The sequence below is a fragment of the Physeter macrocephalus genome, chromosome 5 (assembly GCF_002837175.3).
Source record: "Physeter macrocephalus isolate SW-GA chromosome 5, ASM283717v5, whole genome shotgun sequence".
Taxonomy (NCBI): domain Eukaryota; kingdom Metazoa; phylum Chordata; class Mammalia; order Artiodactyla; family Physeteridae; genus Physeter; species Physeter macrocephalus.
The window spans coordinates 100,537,242-100,553,708 of record NC_041218.1 but is presented as its reverse complement, the minus strand read 5'-3'; the positions used below and the strand labels follow the sequence as shown (position 1 = coordinate 100,553,708).

The 16,467-nt window shown below is 50.9% G+C and overlaps 1 protein-coding gene across 1 annotated transcript in view; it reads right to left on the bottom strand.

Moving 5' to 3' along the window:
* The window catches only part of ADCY1 (adenylate cyclase 1), a 137,438-nt gene that overhangs the window by 70,438 nt on the left and 50,533 nt on the right, over window positions 1-16,467 (bottom strand). The window contains exon 4 of the mRNA XM_007109833.2: window positions 10,082-10,193. Within this exon, the coding sequence (XP_007109895.2) occupies window positions 10,082-10,193 (112 nt within the window). The remainder of the gene's footprint in view (window positions 1-10,081; window positions 10,194-16,467) is intronic.

Sequence of the window (16,467 nt, the reverse complement as noted above, 5' to 3'; positions counted from 1 at the left end):
TGAACACTGATGGGCCAAGTTTTCGAGGAAGCTGCTGTGGCCCTCGGGTGCAATGTCATGGGAGACGGGTAACAATGAACCCGTGTCCCCTGCATCGGCAGGCGGACTCTCAACCACTGTGCCACCAGGGAAGCCCATGTTCTTCGTTTTTAAAGAACCACAAGCTAATAAATGCAGAGGAAACAAGAGGATCAGGAAACCAGCACTGTGTCAACCAGAGTGAACACTGATGGGCCAAGTTTTCGAGGAAGCTGCTGTGGCCCTCGGGTGCAATGTCATGGGAGACGGGTAACAACACGGGAACCTCAGATCCACACGCCCTGGAGGGAGGAGGCCAGTGGAGAGGGGTGCGCTGGGGACAGCACTGCGCTCCAGGGAAGGGTTGTCAACACAAATGAGCGAGCCCAGGATCTAAGGCAGGTAGAGAAGGTCTGCTGGCTCAGGAGGAGCACAGGACACACCCAGCCTTGGGGCTGAGCCGCCACAAAGGGCAGGAGCATTAACAAGGAAAAACCAAAACCAAGAAACACTTGGCATAGCCACAGAATACGATGTGTGTATTCATCCAGGTTTTTGTTTTCTGTATCCTACGAAGGTCTGACGTCTCGGGGGCCTCGCTGGCAGGGAACGATGACCACCGCGCAGGGCTGGCTAATTCTTAGAGACAAGCAACGTCTTGTTCCTATTACACCGGCAGATCAGAGGCCACATCTCCTCTGCGGGCTCTCACACTCCGGCCACTGTCCCCACCCTAATCACCAGGGCAGGGACCAGACCGCAGGGAACACCGACAGCCCAGAGCCCTCACTATCCACACTGTCCAGCCCTGCGTCTGCTTGTCCCCTCTTCCCGTGGAAATGCCAATAAAGCCCCGCCCTGCTCTCCCAGCCCCCCTGGGCGCCTGGTGGTCCCCCGTGACCTTGGATGGCCTGGTGTGTCCCATGCTCTCGGGGACCATGGGTGATAGAGCATCCTTCTATGGCATCAGCCTCTGTATATTCACTGTCGCCTCCGTAACCCAACCCAAGGGTACAATCCAGGCATGCGTCCACCTCATGTGAATCTTGACTGGATCAAACCAGCTCTGAAGAAGAGACATGTCTGAGATGAGCAGGGTGACCAAGCCCAGAGCCAGACTCAGGAATCCGTAACTGCAGTCAGTGCAATTGGGTGCGACAGGGGCCTTGAGGTGGTGCTGGCCATAACGTGCTCCATGGAAGAGCTACTCACCAAGGATGCAAGCGTGCCGTGTGGTGAAGGGCAGGATCTGGGGGGAGCGTGCAGACTAAACGAGACTGGCCGGACGTTAGTTACTGTCGAGGATGGGTTGTGGGTGCCTGGGGAGAGGGTGTTACGTTATTGTCTCTACCTTTGCGCTTGTGTGAATTTTCTAAAACCTTCAAGGGCAGCGTTTACATCTGACTTATTCATGCTGCACCCCTATCACCTAGGACAATGCTGGCACACAGTAGGGACCGGGCAGCTGCTTTCTGGACCCAGTTATGAACACACGCCTCCCTGGTGATCCACGGAGGAGCCAAATCCTCCTCCTCTGCACGGCACTCAAGGGGCCCATTCCGGCTGCGTGCCTCTCCCTCTACAGCCGCTCCCCACTCAGGCCTCAAGTGAGCCTTGCTCTTCACACCCTGCTCCTCCCTCTGCCTGGAGCACATCTCCCCACACAGGGACCTGGGCCGCCGCAGCTGCTGAAGAAAGCTTTCCTCCCAGCAGACAGGGTGGTGAGTTTCTACAGGTGGCCTGATACAGACTCCTTCAAATTCCAAACATCTATTGGCTTTTCAAGAAACAATATCTACTCCCTGCTAAGCAAAGGATAATTAAAGAAATCCAGGTTCATCATCAAGGATGCAGAAAGTTCAGAAAATTAAAAATCATAACTCATGGGGCTTCCCTGGTGGCGCAGCGGTTGCGCGTCCGCCTGCCGATGCAGGGGACGCGGGTTCGCGCCCCGGTCCGGGAGGATCCCACGTGCCGCGGAGCGGCTGGGCCCGTGAGACACGGCCGCTGAGCCTGCGCGTCCGTAGCCTGTGCTCCGCAGCGGGAGAGGCCACAACAGAGGGAGGCCCGCATACCACACAAAAAAAAAAAAAAAATCATAACTCACAACTCAGCAATAACCACAGTGATTCTGGCATATTTCATTCCAGCCTCTTCTCTCTGGCACTCACACAAGTGTGTGCACACACAGTGTGAAAATTGGGATTCTACTCTATATGTTATTTGACCACTTAAGATCGTTCCTTTGGGTCAGTTTTCCAAGCTGAGCTCTGGTGACAGGTCCACCGCCACGCCCTCCAGGCTGTGTTCACAATGTCTGTTTACACCCTGACCACACTCTAGCAAACACCTCATTCAGCAAATCCTGGTTTTGCGAAATTGGCTCAAGATCTCCCAGCCAGAGCTCTAAGTACCCTGGCTGTAAGTTGCCTGACTCCGTCTTTGTGCTCCAGCACCCCCTGCCCAACAGCAGGTGCACAGGTGGCTTTGCTAAAGGAACACCGTCCAGCAGAGTCACCCCTGACCCACGAGCATGTGTCAGGCCTGAACGCGGCCAACTCTGCGCAGCTATGGGACCAGCGTGTCAGAGCAGGAAGGCCTTACCCTCTGAAGTGATCCCAAGGACAGTCTCCCGAGGAGGAGGAGGGATAAGGGGGGACAGGAAGGACGGACCTGAACACACACCCGAGTAGCTCGGAATTGGGCAGGGAGCTCTGCCCTTGGACCAGCTTCCATGGGTCCCTTTCAGAAACATCCAGAATAACACAAATAACTGAAAAATAATGTCCTCACTAACACAGGTCATCAGAGTCATCTTTCAGGAACTGCACCCCCTACACTCTTGTCCAGGAGCCCCTCGGCGTCGGGTCCTCATGGGCCAGAAAGGCTCACGAAGCGTTCGAGTTCAGGGACAGCGCAGACTGGCCAAGCCCAAGGGCGGGCATCCCCAGGGAGAGCCCCTCAGCAGCTCTGAGCGTCCCCAGGGATGCTCGGACCAGAGAGAAGAGGCCTCCCGCACTTGTCCGCAATCGCGAACCACCCACGACGCGAGTGGGTCAGCCCCCTGGCCCCGGGCACCACCGGCACTGCCCTAAATCCAATGCATCCCCACCCTGTGCCAGGCAACCGCCACCTCGGGACTGAGAACTGACAACAGTGCGACAAGCTCTCTCTGGAAACAGTCCCTGAAGGATTCCTGGGGTCATGACCAGAGCTAAGGGCTGTGTTCTCATCTGCCGGTCACCCCTGAGGAGGGGGCCGCAACCAGCCCAGGTGGCCTTGCTGATAAGAGGACAACTGGGACTCAGGCTCGTCTCCGTAGCGGGCGCACCAAGGACCCTCCACGCTGCCCCACACCTCCTGAACCAGCCAGGGACGTCTGCTTCGTCCGGCCAGTTCACCTTCCCGCAGAGAAAACTGATCCAGAGAAGGGTCCCGCCCCCAACAGGTGGTGGTGGAGCAGGGCTGAGCCCAGGACAGGTGCTTCTCCATAAACCCAAAGGGTGCGGCCAGTTGCCAAATACACACGGACATCAGAGCAAACACAAATCTAAAATGGATCCAATAAATGGGGGAAAGGTCAAAAACATAGCGCACATATGTGGTCATCGGCCGTGGATCGGGGTAAATGAAACGTCAGCTCCTGTGGAGACTAAGACAAACACACTCTGTGTTTGTTTAACGGTCTGGCAGGTACCTTTGTAAAGGAGGATGGGTTTGGATCCCTGGGGTCACCACACCCTCCTCACCCGGCACTTGGACACAAAACAAGCACATATGAGAAAAACACATCCAGGTGCTCATCAAAACAGGACAACAGCAGATCAGAGTGAAAATATGTTTAAAACACACAACATCAATGCACAAAAGAACAGAGAAAAAAAGCAATAAATTCGAAGGGAATGAGGCCATTTTAATTTTGTGCTTCCTCACAGTCACCTCAACGAGAAGGAAAAAAGATCCGAGATGAAACTATAATGTCTGAGCTGGAAGCTGCAGTGGATGGTACGTGGCAGGTTAGACGCTGAAGATGCAAAGATTAGTGAACCTGAAGGCGTAGCAGTAGAAACTGCCCAAAATGAAACAGAAAGAAAAAGAAACCCCAAAATAAAACAAGATCAACATCCTGACGTGGGTGAAACTGGTGTTCCTGAAGGAAGAGGAGGAGGGGCATAGAAAAGTGTTTGTAAAACGGTGACTGAGGGTTTTTCCCCCAATATTATGAAAACTACAGATGCGAGAAGCTCAGTAAACTGCAAGCACAAGACACCTGAAGAAAACCACAGCTAGGCACGTCAAAATCAAACTGCTGAAAACCAGAAATGAAGAGAAAATCTTAAAAGCAGGCAGAGAAAAAAGACATTTCATACAGAGGAGCAAAGAGGTGACAGAAGACTTCTTGTTGAAAACAATACGAAAGATGACAATAAGAGCAGCATCTTTAAAGTTCTGGGGGAGGGGCTCCCCTGGTGGCGCAGTGGTTGCGCGTCCGCCTGCCGATGCAGGGGAACCGGGTTCACGCCCCGGTCTGGGAGGATCCCACGTGCCGCGGAGCGGCTGGGCCCGTGAGCCATGGCCGCTGGGCCCGCGCGTCCGGAGCCTGTGCTCCGCAACGGGAGAGGCCACGGCAGAGGGAGGCCCGCAAACAAAAAAAAAAAAAAAAAAAAAAAAGTTCTGGGGGAAAGACCTTTGCACCTAGAATTCTATACACAGCAAAAAGAAATTAAAAAAAAAAAAGGCCAAATAAAGAGTTCTTTCAGAAATACAAAAGCTGAAAGGATTTGTCACCAGCAGGCCCACACTGCAAGAAACCCTAGAGGAGGGCTTCCCTGGGGGCACAGTGGTTAAGAATCCACCTGCCAATGCAGGAGACATGGGTTTGAGCCCTGGTCCGGGAAGATCGCACATGCTGCAGAGCAACTAAGCCCGTGCGCCACTACTACTGAGCCTGTGCTGTAGAGCCCACGAGCCACAACTACTGAGCCCGTGTGCTGCAACTACTGAGCCCAAGCGCCTAGAGCCTGTGCTCCGCAACAAGAGAAGCCACCGCAATGAGAAGCCCACGCAGCGCAACCAAGAGTAGCCCCCACTCGCCACAATTAGAGAAAGCCCATGCGCAGCAACGAAGACCCAATGCAGCCAAAAATAAATAAATTTTAAAAAATAAATGTATTTTAAAAAAAGAGAAACAGCGCAACCAAGAGTAGCCCCCACTCGCCACAATTAGAGAAAGCCCATGCGCAGCAACGAAGACCCAATGCAGCCAAAAATAAATAAATTTTAAAAAATAAATGTATTTTAAAAAAAGAGAAAAAGAAACATTAGAGGAAATTAAACAGAAAAAGAGATAAAACGTGGAAATATGCCACACATAGACCACACAAATGAATGAAGCCCATATTCTGGGCCATAAATTTAAGAGGATTCAAATTTTAAAAGTATGTTCTCCAACCACAATAAAATTAAATTTGAAGTCAAAAACAGAAAGATCTTTGCAAACTCCCTCAAAAAACAAATGTCTTAATAATCCATGGGTCTAAGAAAACTTAAAGGGAAAATTATAAAGTATTCTGAACTGAACACAAATAGAAACACAACATATCAGAAATTTGTTAAAGCAGTACTTCAGAGGAAGTTCACAGCATTAAACACTTACGTCGGAAGAGGAAAACAGATCTAAAACACAATGGTCTCTGCTTCTACCTTAAGAAACTACAAAAAGAAGAGCAAATGAAAACCAAAATAAGCAGAAGAAACAAAATAATAAAAAAAATCATAAAGGAAATTAATGAAATTGAAATAGAGATATATGAAACCAAAAGTAAATTCTTTTTAAAAAATTAATAAGATTGATAAATCTGTAGCCAGAACGATGAGACAAAAAGAAGACACAAATCACCAAAATCAAGAATGGGACAGGTGTCATTACCACACATTCTACAAATACTAAAAGGATAACAAGGAGATAGTGTGAACAACTTTATCCTAATAATTTTGACAACTTAGGTTAAAGGGGCAGACTCCCTGAAAGATTAAAAAACACCAAGCTCATTCAAGAAAAAATAAATAACCCGACTAGCCCTACTGAAAGTAATTGAATTTGTAGTTAAAAATTTCCACAAAGAAAACTCCATGCACCAGTAAATTCTACCACACATTTAAGAGAGAAATAATACCGATTCTACACAAACACTTCCAGAAAATTGAACTGGAGGAAATACTCCCCAACTCTTCTATGAAATCAGCATTACCTTGATACCACATAAAAACAACATAAGAAAAGAAAGCTACAGACTAATATCCTTCAGGAGCATAGATGGAAAAAAAAATCTAAACAAAAACTTAACACACATGTACACACACGTACACCTACACATTCACATACATATTAACTCATGTACACACATGCACACATATACATGTACACAGTTGCATGCATGTTCATGCACACTTGTGTATATACAATGCACTCACATGTACACACACACTCACATACATTTATATACACATGCTCACTCACGTGCGTACACATACACACACCTAACATATCTCTTACTCCAGTCAACCCACCATGAGGCTCCAGTGTATGCAGCACCTGTTCTCTGGAGGGTGTGTACTTCCCTTGATAATATCTAATCCAACATCTCAGACACTAGTAAGTGTCCTGGTGAAAGAGCCTGGTAGTGAATAAAAGAGAAAATCTCTTACGTACCAACAAACCGGACAACCTAGAAGAAATGGATAAATTCCTAGAAATATACAATCTACCAAGATTCAATCATGAAAAAATATAAAATCTGAACAGACTGCATCAGGAATCAAAAACTCCCAATACAGGAAAGCCCTGGACCAGATGATTTCACTGGCGAATTCTACCAAACGTTCAAAGAAGAATTAAGACCAATCCTTCTCAAACTCTCAAAAAAACAGAAGAGGAAGGAGCACCTCCAAATTCATTTTACGAGGCCAGCATTATCCTGCAAGGGTGGCGCAAAAGAAGAAAATTACCCAATATCCCTGATGAACAGAGATGCAAAAATCCTCAACAAAATACCAGCAAATCGAATTTAACAGCACATTAGAAGGATCACACAGCACAATCAAGTGGGATTTATTTCAGGGATGCAAGGATGGTTCAACATACACAAATCAATCAATGTGACACAAACACCTCAACAAAATAAACAATAAAAATCACAGAGTAATCTCAAGAGATGCAAAAAAGGTATTTGATAAAATTCAACATCCTTTCGTTCATGATAAAAAGTCTAACCAAGTGGGTATAGATGGAACCTACCTCAACATAATAAAGGCCATGTACGACAAGCCCACAGCTTAACATCATACTCACTGGTGAAAGGCTGAAAGCTTTTCCTCTAAGATCAGGAACAAGACAAGGATGCCCACTCTCACCACTTTTATTCAACATAGTGTTGAAGTCCCAGCCAGAACAGTTAGACAAGAAAAAGAAATAAAAGGCATCCAAACTGGAAAAGAAGTAAAACTGTCTCTATTTGCAAATGTCATAATATTATATACAGAAAACTCTAAAGACTGTATCAAAAAACTGTTGGAACTAATAAATGATTTCGGTCAAGTTGCAGGATACAAAATCAATATACAGAAATCTGTCACATTTCTATATACTAATAACGAACTAGGAGAAAGTAAAATTAAGAAAATAATCCCATTTACAACTGCATCAAAAAGAATGACATACCTAGGGATAAATTTAACAACAAAAAAGGCAAATTGTAACAATTTGAGGAAACACATGGAACACTGAGACATTCTGAGGGAACGTGTGATGCCCCAGAAGGCCCAGTGGGCACCCTGCCATGTGCACCCTGGGTGTGGTGCCGATAGAAAGGGGCAGCGGATGTCACAGCTGGGACATGGGCCCGAGAGGTGCCCCCAGGGCCAGGGTGAGGGCACAGGCCTGGAACTCAAGGTGACACTCACACCTGCAGCTGATTTAAAACGGAAGAAACTGGCAAAGCGACAGATGGAGTTTGTATTCTAGGAAGGAAGAGGACAGGACAGGGAGCCCCCAGATTACACATTTCATCCTGAGAACGAAGACCTGGGTGTTCCCGGGGCACCATCTGCACCCGTGCTCTCCCTCCCAGGGAGGCCCATCTCTCCCGCCCCTGGACGGGGTGGGCCCTGCGTCTGCTCCAATAGAACACAGCACAGGTAGGGCCGGCCAGCGGACTGCCCACCTCTGGGAACGCTACACCCACAAAAGAAGAAAGTGATCACTGGGCTGCAAAAAAACTAAAATCTCTGCCCTTCATACAACACTGTCAGCAAATGAACAAACAGGCCAAAGTGGGGAAGAAAATATTTGCAAATCAGGTATCTGACAAAGGACCAGTGGAAAATCCGTAAAGACTCCTGGGCCTTCCTGGGCGGCTGGGAAGCAGGTTATGTCCTGAGAGACCTGGAGCAGGGGGGTCTCCCAGGGACAGCAGAGGGGCAGGCGGCACTGCTCACCACAAGTCACTGGCCAAACTTGCCCCTGATCCTTCGGGGGCCATGATGCTGAGCTCAAGCTGCTGGGAAGACAGACTCGGACGAGGAGGCAAACAGCACAGGCCCTCCCGTCAGCAGCAGATGCTCAGAAAAGAGGCCCTGGTGGGCCGAGTGGGACCCTGGTCCAGAAGCTTCCTGGTGAGGGGGGAGGAAGCAGCAGGCCTGAGAAAGCTCCCAAGCAGCACTGTGACAGCCCCCGGCCGCCAGTCACCCCCTGCACCGGACAAAACACGCATCCTGACCCAAAGGCAAAAGGTGCTGGAGGCCCTACAGCCAGCCCCATGCACGGGGACAAGCCACGCTCATGCCCTCCCCGCCTCTTCTATGCTCCCCTGAAACCACAGGCAGGCCTGTCCGCAGGAGGACGACCGGGAGGCCTTCTCCCAGGAAGGTGAGGTGGCACGTGTCTGCACAGACCACAGCCTCGCTCCCGGGAGCAAGTCCAGTGGCCGCGCAGACAAAGGCTGCCAGGGCCTCGAGGACAGGCAGCTCCGTGCCCAGCAAAACGACATTACAGGCAGTGTGACAGCTGCTTGCTCTTCCTGCAAGTCGAGAGCAAAGGCCAGGGCCTGGTGTTCTGTGTCCTGCCCAGAGGCGGGCCCGAGTCTGCGGCCCACGCGGTACCCACCACCGAGCGCCCTACACACACCCAACGTCCCTCGTGACTTCTGGCCACTGCGTAAGCCAGGCCCAGCCAGGGGTCCTCTCTTCACCCTGTTCATTGAGGGGACGTTCACTCTTCCTTCCAAGAGCTTTAACTGTCACCTCCTCCGAGAGGGAGTCTGACCTCGACAGAAGCTGCCGACCCCTCCCTCCCTCCTTCCCTCCCTCCCTCCTTCCCTCCCTCCCTCCATCGCATAACCACCCACTCCGGGGCCTGTGCGTCCACCTCGAGCGAGGCTGAAGGAGAAGGTGAACTTGTCCGTGTCCTCGTGTCCCCCCCATGTCCCGGCAGGGCAGGGGAGGTGGGTGTCGGGGTCCCAGGCCTCCAGGCTGCAAGCGAGGCTGTTAGCCTTGGCTTGACCTCTGCAGGCCTCAGATGTGACCTGTTCCAGGAAGACCTCAAAACCCTGGCACTCAGCCCGCAGCGAGCAAGGGGGCCGGGCATCCTGAGACGTCACCAACTGCCCCCCAGCAGGCAAGTCTCAAGTCCGGGCAGCGGGCCGGGAAAAGGGCGGCACAGGCCTGCTCCGAAGAGCCCTCCGCCAAGGCCAGCCCAAGCGGCATCTGCCACAGGACAGGAGGTGGAGGGCGGCCTGTGCGCAGACCACGCCGCTCAGCCGGTGCCTCGTGCTGCCGGGGCCCCTCACCGGAGGCGCTGCCCGCGCTGGCGCGGCGTCGTCCCGTCTGCCAAGGCAGCGCTCAGGTCCCGGGGAAGGAACCGGCGAACGGCGAGGCTGAAACAACAGGTGACCGCCGCGTCCCAACCAGCCTGGGTCGTGTCTCCAACACGGGGACCCACCCGGCACATCGTCACCCCGGGGGCAACTCAAGTTAACCTCCGGACAAAGGGAGCGGCCGCGCTTACCGTGGCCAGTTCGTCAAACTTGCCGAAGAGCTCGTTGAGGAGTTTCACCAGCTCCTGGGCCGTGCACTGGGACGCCAAGCCCGTGAAGCCCACGATGTCCGCAAAGAGGATGCTGAAAGACAAAGGGTGCCAGCTGCCCTCCTCCGCCGGCAGACGCACGGGCTCCTGCCGCCCACACAGACGGCACCTGAGACCAGAGCCCCCGCTGACGCCTCAGGCAGCCGAAAAGGAAGCCGCTGCTGTCCTCATTTCACAGGTGAGAAGCCTGAGGCTGGGAGAAGCCGGGGAATCTTTGGTCACAGAGGCAGGAAACGCTGGAGCCACGCAGAGCTCCTCCCAGGACACAGGGGAGCAGCAGTGACCAGCGCATGCTGTCTATACACTCGGTGTCCCCCAGACACAGGGGAGTAGCTCAGCGCCCACCAGGCCTGTCCCTTTCCCCAGGGTGGCCCTGGCACGGGGCCGTGGCTGGCGGCAGGTGAGCAGGAGTGACGTGCTCTTAAGGGACGAGCAGCCCTCCTCCACACCCCCTACAGGTGATGCAGGCGACTGAGGCCCAGGCCCCGTCAGAGCCTGACGGGAGTCCTGTGCTGTGCACAGGGTCACCCCTCGCTCGGCTCTGAGGGCGGAGGCAACCTCTCTTATATGCTGGGCGTCCGTTTACTACCGTACCTGGGTCAGTCTCAACAACCCAGTGTCCACCCACAGCACACAGCCAGCATCCTGGATGCCAGAAGGACTTTAAAAGGCTTAAGTAATGAGGACCAAGGCAGGACAGAGAACTCGCAGGACAACGGAGAACCTCCCTGAGCCGTACGTCTGGGAGAGGCTGGGCTTCCTGACGGGTCCTCCAGGCACCCTGACCCTCCCACATGTGAGGGACGAGGGAGATAGGACCAGGGGCCTATCTCAGGATGAGCTGCTCCACGGAACCCACTTGGGAGAGGCCATGGGGCCTGATCGCGGAGCTGCCGGACCAGAGCCAGGTGCCACTTCTGGACCTCTCGCCCCAGGGGAAAAGAGAGCCCCTCGCTCTTGAAGACACCGCGTGGCCAAATCTTGTCGCCTGCAGCCAAAAGCACCCTCAGCTGTGAGATTTGGGAAATCACACACACGGTACGCCGGAGGGGTCTGCGAGACTTAAACATGCATCTCCAGTTTAAATGAAGAAAGGGATGTGGAACTAAAGTAGTTTGTTCTTTTCACACAATTGTGTTCCCGTCTTAAAATACCTGATGCCAGATCTTAACTCAGTTCTGCATTTTCAATAATACCTCATGCCAGAGAGTAGCGACCCACATCACAGGCAGGGACCAGGAACCCACATCTGAGAGAGGCTTCTCCCTGATGAGGCCCTTGCCCCACCATGTCAACCATGCCCTGCCCCAGCTTGGAAAGATGCTGTGTTCACCCCATGACACGCCTAACGTCCAGTTATAATCCTCTACCTGCAGGGCACCTTTCCCCACTGAGACTGTGAGGGGACTGAAGGATGCAGGCCCAGCTTATACATCCCACAGCACCGAGCACGTGTGTTACGAATGAATGAATGAGTAAAAAACTGGGTGTCTAGGGTAGAGAAGTGTCACTGATACTGAGAAGCTAAGAAAAGGGATTGCAAGAGTGGGCGGAGATAGACAACACCGATTTTTTTCCCCTCTGTTTTGGTATAAAATTCAGGCTTATTTACATCTCTGAGGAGCCACTGTGTTTTCTTCCTTCTCTATCACTAGCCATGCATTCACAGGCCTTCCTCTATCCACTGGCTTCTCAGCCTCTGCCCATTCACTTCGTTCCTCAAAAACCGACTGAGCATTGCTCACCCCCATGCTAGGAAAGCCCCCAGGGCTTGCCCTGCCTGTCCTCCTCCACTACCTGTGGGAAACGTCACCCCCGAAGCACCCAACATCCCCCATGCACACAGGCAAACATGCGTGGAGGATCTCTTACACCCCAGGTCCCTGTCCTCAGGAGCTCAACATCTGGGGAAGAAAGCTCACAGGTGGGAGGGACAGAGCACAGGGAAGCAATGATATGGGAAGCCTGGAATTCTGCAGGAAGGCACCACCCCCACTTCGCGGATGCAGCCAGGCTGGAGCGGTCCTCCCCAAGGACTAGCCAGACAAACGAGGAAGGAAGGAAGGAAGAAAGGAAGAGGGGATTGATTCAGAAGCACAAATAGCATGTGGAAACTAAGATGAGTGAGAAACCATATAATGACTTATCAAAAGCTGAGAGAGGCAGACTGGTTGGAACTTGCGTACAAGCAGTAAGCAGCGGAGCACAGGTCTCCAGGACGAGAGGTTCCTGAGGGTCAACGCAGGAAAGGCAGCAGGGGGGGCAGTGGTTAGAGCCTGGACTCCAGTAGGGTTGTTCAGCTCCACCATTTACAGCGACAGGACTCAGGCAACTTATCCAACACTTTCATATGTCAGTCCTTCCAGCTTTAAAATGGGAATAAGACTAGAGTCCAAATCATAGGTTGTGAGGGTTAAAAGGATTAACAAAGCACTTAGAGTAATACCTTGCACCTAACAATAGCTCAGCAACTGCTTAGTTACAGTAATTTGTAAGGGTTATAATGCAACAAAAATATTTATTGAAGGATCTATGGGCTAGGCAATGTTCTAGGTGCTTGGGATTTAGCAGTGAACCAAAGATTCAAACATCACTGCCCTCCAGAAGCACCCATTCTAGTCAGGGGAGGTGGATGCTCACAGTATGTCAAAGGTGACAAGTGTAACTATGGAGAAAAATGAAGGAGGGAAGATGGGTATGGAGCTCTGAGCAGGTCAGATTGACAACTGAGTCCTGAAGGGAAGAGAGGGGGAGCCATGAAGACACCGGGAGAAGATTCCAGGCAAGAGGGGACAGCAGGTGCTATTGCTGTGATTTCTGTCGGATACAGAATTCCTGTCTTTTTAAGTTCAGCTTTTGAATATGCCTTGTGGCCTCCATGGTTTCTGATGAGAAATCTGCTAAAAACTTTATTAAGGTGCTTCCCTCTTCCTGCTTTCAAGATTCTCTCCTTGTCTTCGGCTTTTGACAGTTTGATTATTACGTGTCTAGGTGCGGTTCTCTTTGAGTTTATCCTAATTGAGCTTCTCCGACGTGTAGATTAGTGTTTTCATCAAATTTGGGACATTTGGGGCCATCGTTTTTTTCAAATATTTTTTCTGCCCCTTTTTCTCTTTCCTCTTTTCTGGGACTCTCATTATGAGTGTGTTGCTGTGTTTGATGGTGGCCCTCAGGTCTCTGAGGCTCTGTTCACTTTTCTTCATCATTTTTTCATTCTGTTCTTCAGACTGGATAAACTCAATTGACCTATCCTGAAATTCACTGATTCGTTCTTCAGTCTGTTCAAATCTGCTGTTAAGCCCCACATGAATCTTTAATTTTAGTTATTTTTCAAATCAGGAATTTCTATTTGGTTGTTTTTTATAATTCCTATCTCTTTATTGGTATTCTTTATTTGATGAGAAATGACTCTCATACTTTCCTTTACTTAGACATGGTTTGTTCTTTGAACATACCTAAAGTAGCTGATTTTAAAGGTATTGTCAAATAAGTCCAATGTCTGAGCTTCCTCTGGGATAGTTTCTATTGACTGCTTTTTTTATTCCTGTTAAGCCATGCAATCTTGTTTTTTGCATGTCTCATATATTTTTATTGAAAACTGGAAAACATAATGTAGCAACTCTGAAAAATATACCCGCCCCCCGCCCCTTCTCAGGGTTTGTTGTTGTTGCTGTTTGTTTATGTTGTTGTTTATTTAGTGACTTTTCTGAACTATTTCTGTAAAGTCTGTATTCTTTGGTGCGTGAAGCCACTGAAGTCTCTGCTTCGTTCTCTTAGTGGTCAGGTAATGACTAGACAGAAATTTCCTTAGGTGGCTGGAGCCAGTTAAGTCTCTCAGTCTTTGGCGATGGGGTTATGCATGTTGGGGCATATGCTTCCAACACTCAGCCAGGCGGATTACAACTCTGCCTTAGACCTCACTTCCTGCTTGCACAGAGCCTCAAGATCAGCCAGAGCTGACAGCATAGAGCCTTCTCAGGTCTTTCCTGAGCATATGCACACAGCCCTACACTTGTACATGGTCTTCTGATTCCCAGAAATACTTCCTTTCAAAGTCCCTGATGGACATCACATTCCCCAGTTTTTCATTTAAGTTTTTTGATTACCTTGCTGTTTGCCTCATCTGTTGTCACTGCCTAAGGCACACTGAATGAAGTCAGGTCAAATAGAGATAAGGCCATGAGTGGGGTTTTCCAGGGAATTTCCAGGCAGTCAAATAATGGTAATTCCCTGAGAATGGGGCTTTGAAAGAGTGCCAACCCAGTTCTGTCCCCTCCAGCAGCTGCCAGGCTGCAAGTTTTCATCATGATTGCAGCCATTGGTTTTCAAAGCTATTGTGGACTTGGGAGATGGGAGGATGGAAGAGAGCAAGTTAAAACTGCACAAAGCTCACTGTTCCTACCGAGATTTATCAGTTTTCTTATTAAAAAAACATTCCTGGATTTTTGCAAAACTTTGGTTAATTTCCAGTGTTCTGACAGTGTTGATCCTTTTCTCCAGTGTTGTCAGTGTTTCTATGGAGGAGAGGATTTTCACAGCACTCCACTATTCCCAATGGCATCAGCCTGCTATGAGCTGTGAATGGCATACTGGGCTTGGACATAATAAGGACTGTAGAGAGGGCAATGAGATGTTCATATTTGGGCTGTAGAAAGATGTCTCTGAACCCTGATGGAGGGTGGCCACAAGGGCTAGGGTGCAGCTGGCACCATCTGTGACAGGGAGCCTCAGCTTCCTCTCCTATCTCAGGGCTGTCCTGCCTGCACCCAGCATATTGGCCCACCAGGGGACATGGATGGAGATTTTTCAGCAGCAAAGGGAAGCTGTAACTCACCACATCTGTATTTACTGTTACAGGTAAAGGAGAGGAAGGGAAAGGCACTGGGGTGCCCACGCACTATGCCCACCTCCACCTGCAGCCCCAGAAGACCCTTGATGTCTGATGGCCTCCCTGCTGTGTGCAGATGCTCTGCCCTGGCAAGGTGCTCCCCGGATTGTTTAGGGAGTCTGGTCTTCGCAGCAGGGAGCCTGGTCATTCAATCAGGTCCTCACCCAGTAACAAGGGGCAAACGTCAGCATCAGCCAATCCTAGGTCCAGCCCCAGTCCCCATCACTCACTGGCCAGGGAGTCCCGCGCGCTCCCCCGACTCTGCTGAACCTCAGTTTCCTCATCTGTAAAGTGGAGGTGACAGTGCTCACAGATACCAAGGGCGTGAGGACAGTAAACAGAACCAAGTGACCTCTCCTGACTGGGCTTCAATGTTGACCCCACACACCACGCCTTAACCCCCCGCAGCTTCAGCATCCTCTGGAGGAGGACAAGACTGGTCCTCACCAAGAAGCACAACAGCAGAAGCGAGGGCAATCACCCGACAGCTGAGAGCCACGCTGACCCACACACGGGGGCAGCGAGGACCCTGGTGGGGGGCGACTGGCAGCGATGCGCCTTGGCTCGTTTCAGACGAACGAGCACCTGCTCGTGGGGACCCAGTCTGCGGCACTCGACGCAGACAGGACAGGATGGACTTTATTAACCTTTTGTGTCTGCAGGGGTCCGGGGGGCAGGGAGGCCTGACACCAACACCCAAGAAAGAACAGCGGGAAGGAAGAGCACTTGGGTCCTTCAAACCACCATCTCCTGCCCGAGAGACACTTAGGTAAAGTATCGATATGATTCCCAGACAAGCAACACTGTTATCTATTCTAGGTACTTTAAAAGGGAATGCATGATTTAATACAACTAATTGCTTTTTAACAGAATCTTTAAAAACAAACAGGCAAACCTCAGAGTGTCCAGGGAAAGCTGATTCACTCCAAGGGCTCAGTCTCCTCACCTATAAAATGGGAATAACAATCCCTACCTCCTGGGGCTGCCATGAGATGAACAGACTGAGAAGAACGCCTACCCCAGAGCCTGGCACCAACTAGAACAATGCTCAGTCATTAACCTGATGCAGGCAATTCCCAGTCCAATGGCCACTGCCCAAACCTGGCTTAGGAACAGAGTTCCCACCCTTTCTAGCCAACACAGGAAATAGGTGAAGAAATGAGAAAATGGGAAAGGGCAGCTGTGAAAAGCATCACCCGAGAAGCCAACACACGCCCCCCCATGTGGGAGCTGCTTCCCTGCTGGGCAAGTGCTCACCTGGGCTCCTAACCCACACCTGCTCCCTCCTTCCCTTAACCTAGGGCCCCTCCCACCTCTGCCATCACCTCCACCTCCTCCATCACCTCCCACCTCCATCTCCTCCCACCTCCATCACCCCCCGCCTCCATCACCCCCACCTCCCGCCCCTCGATCCCCTCCC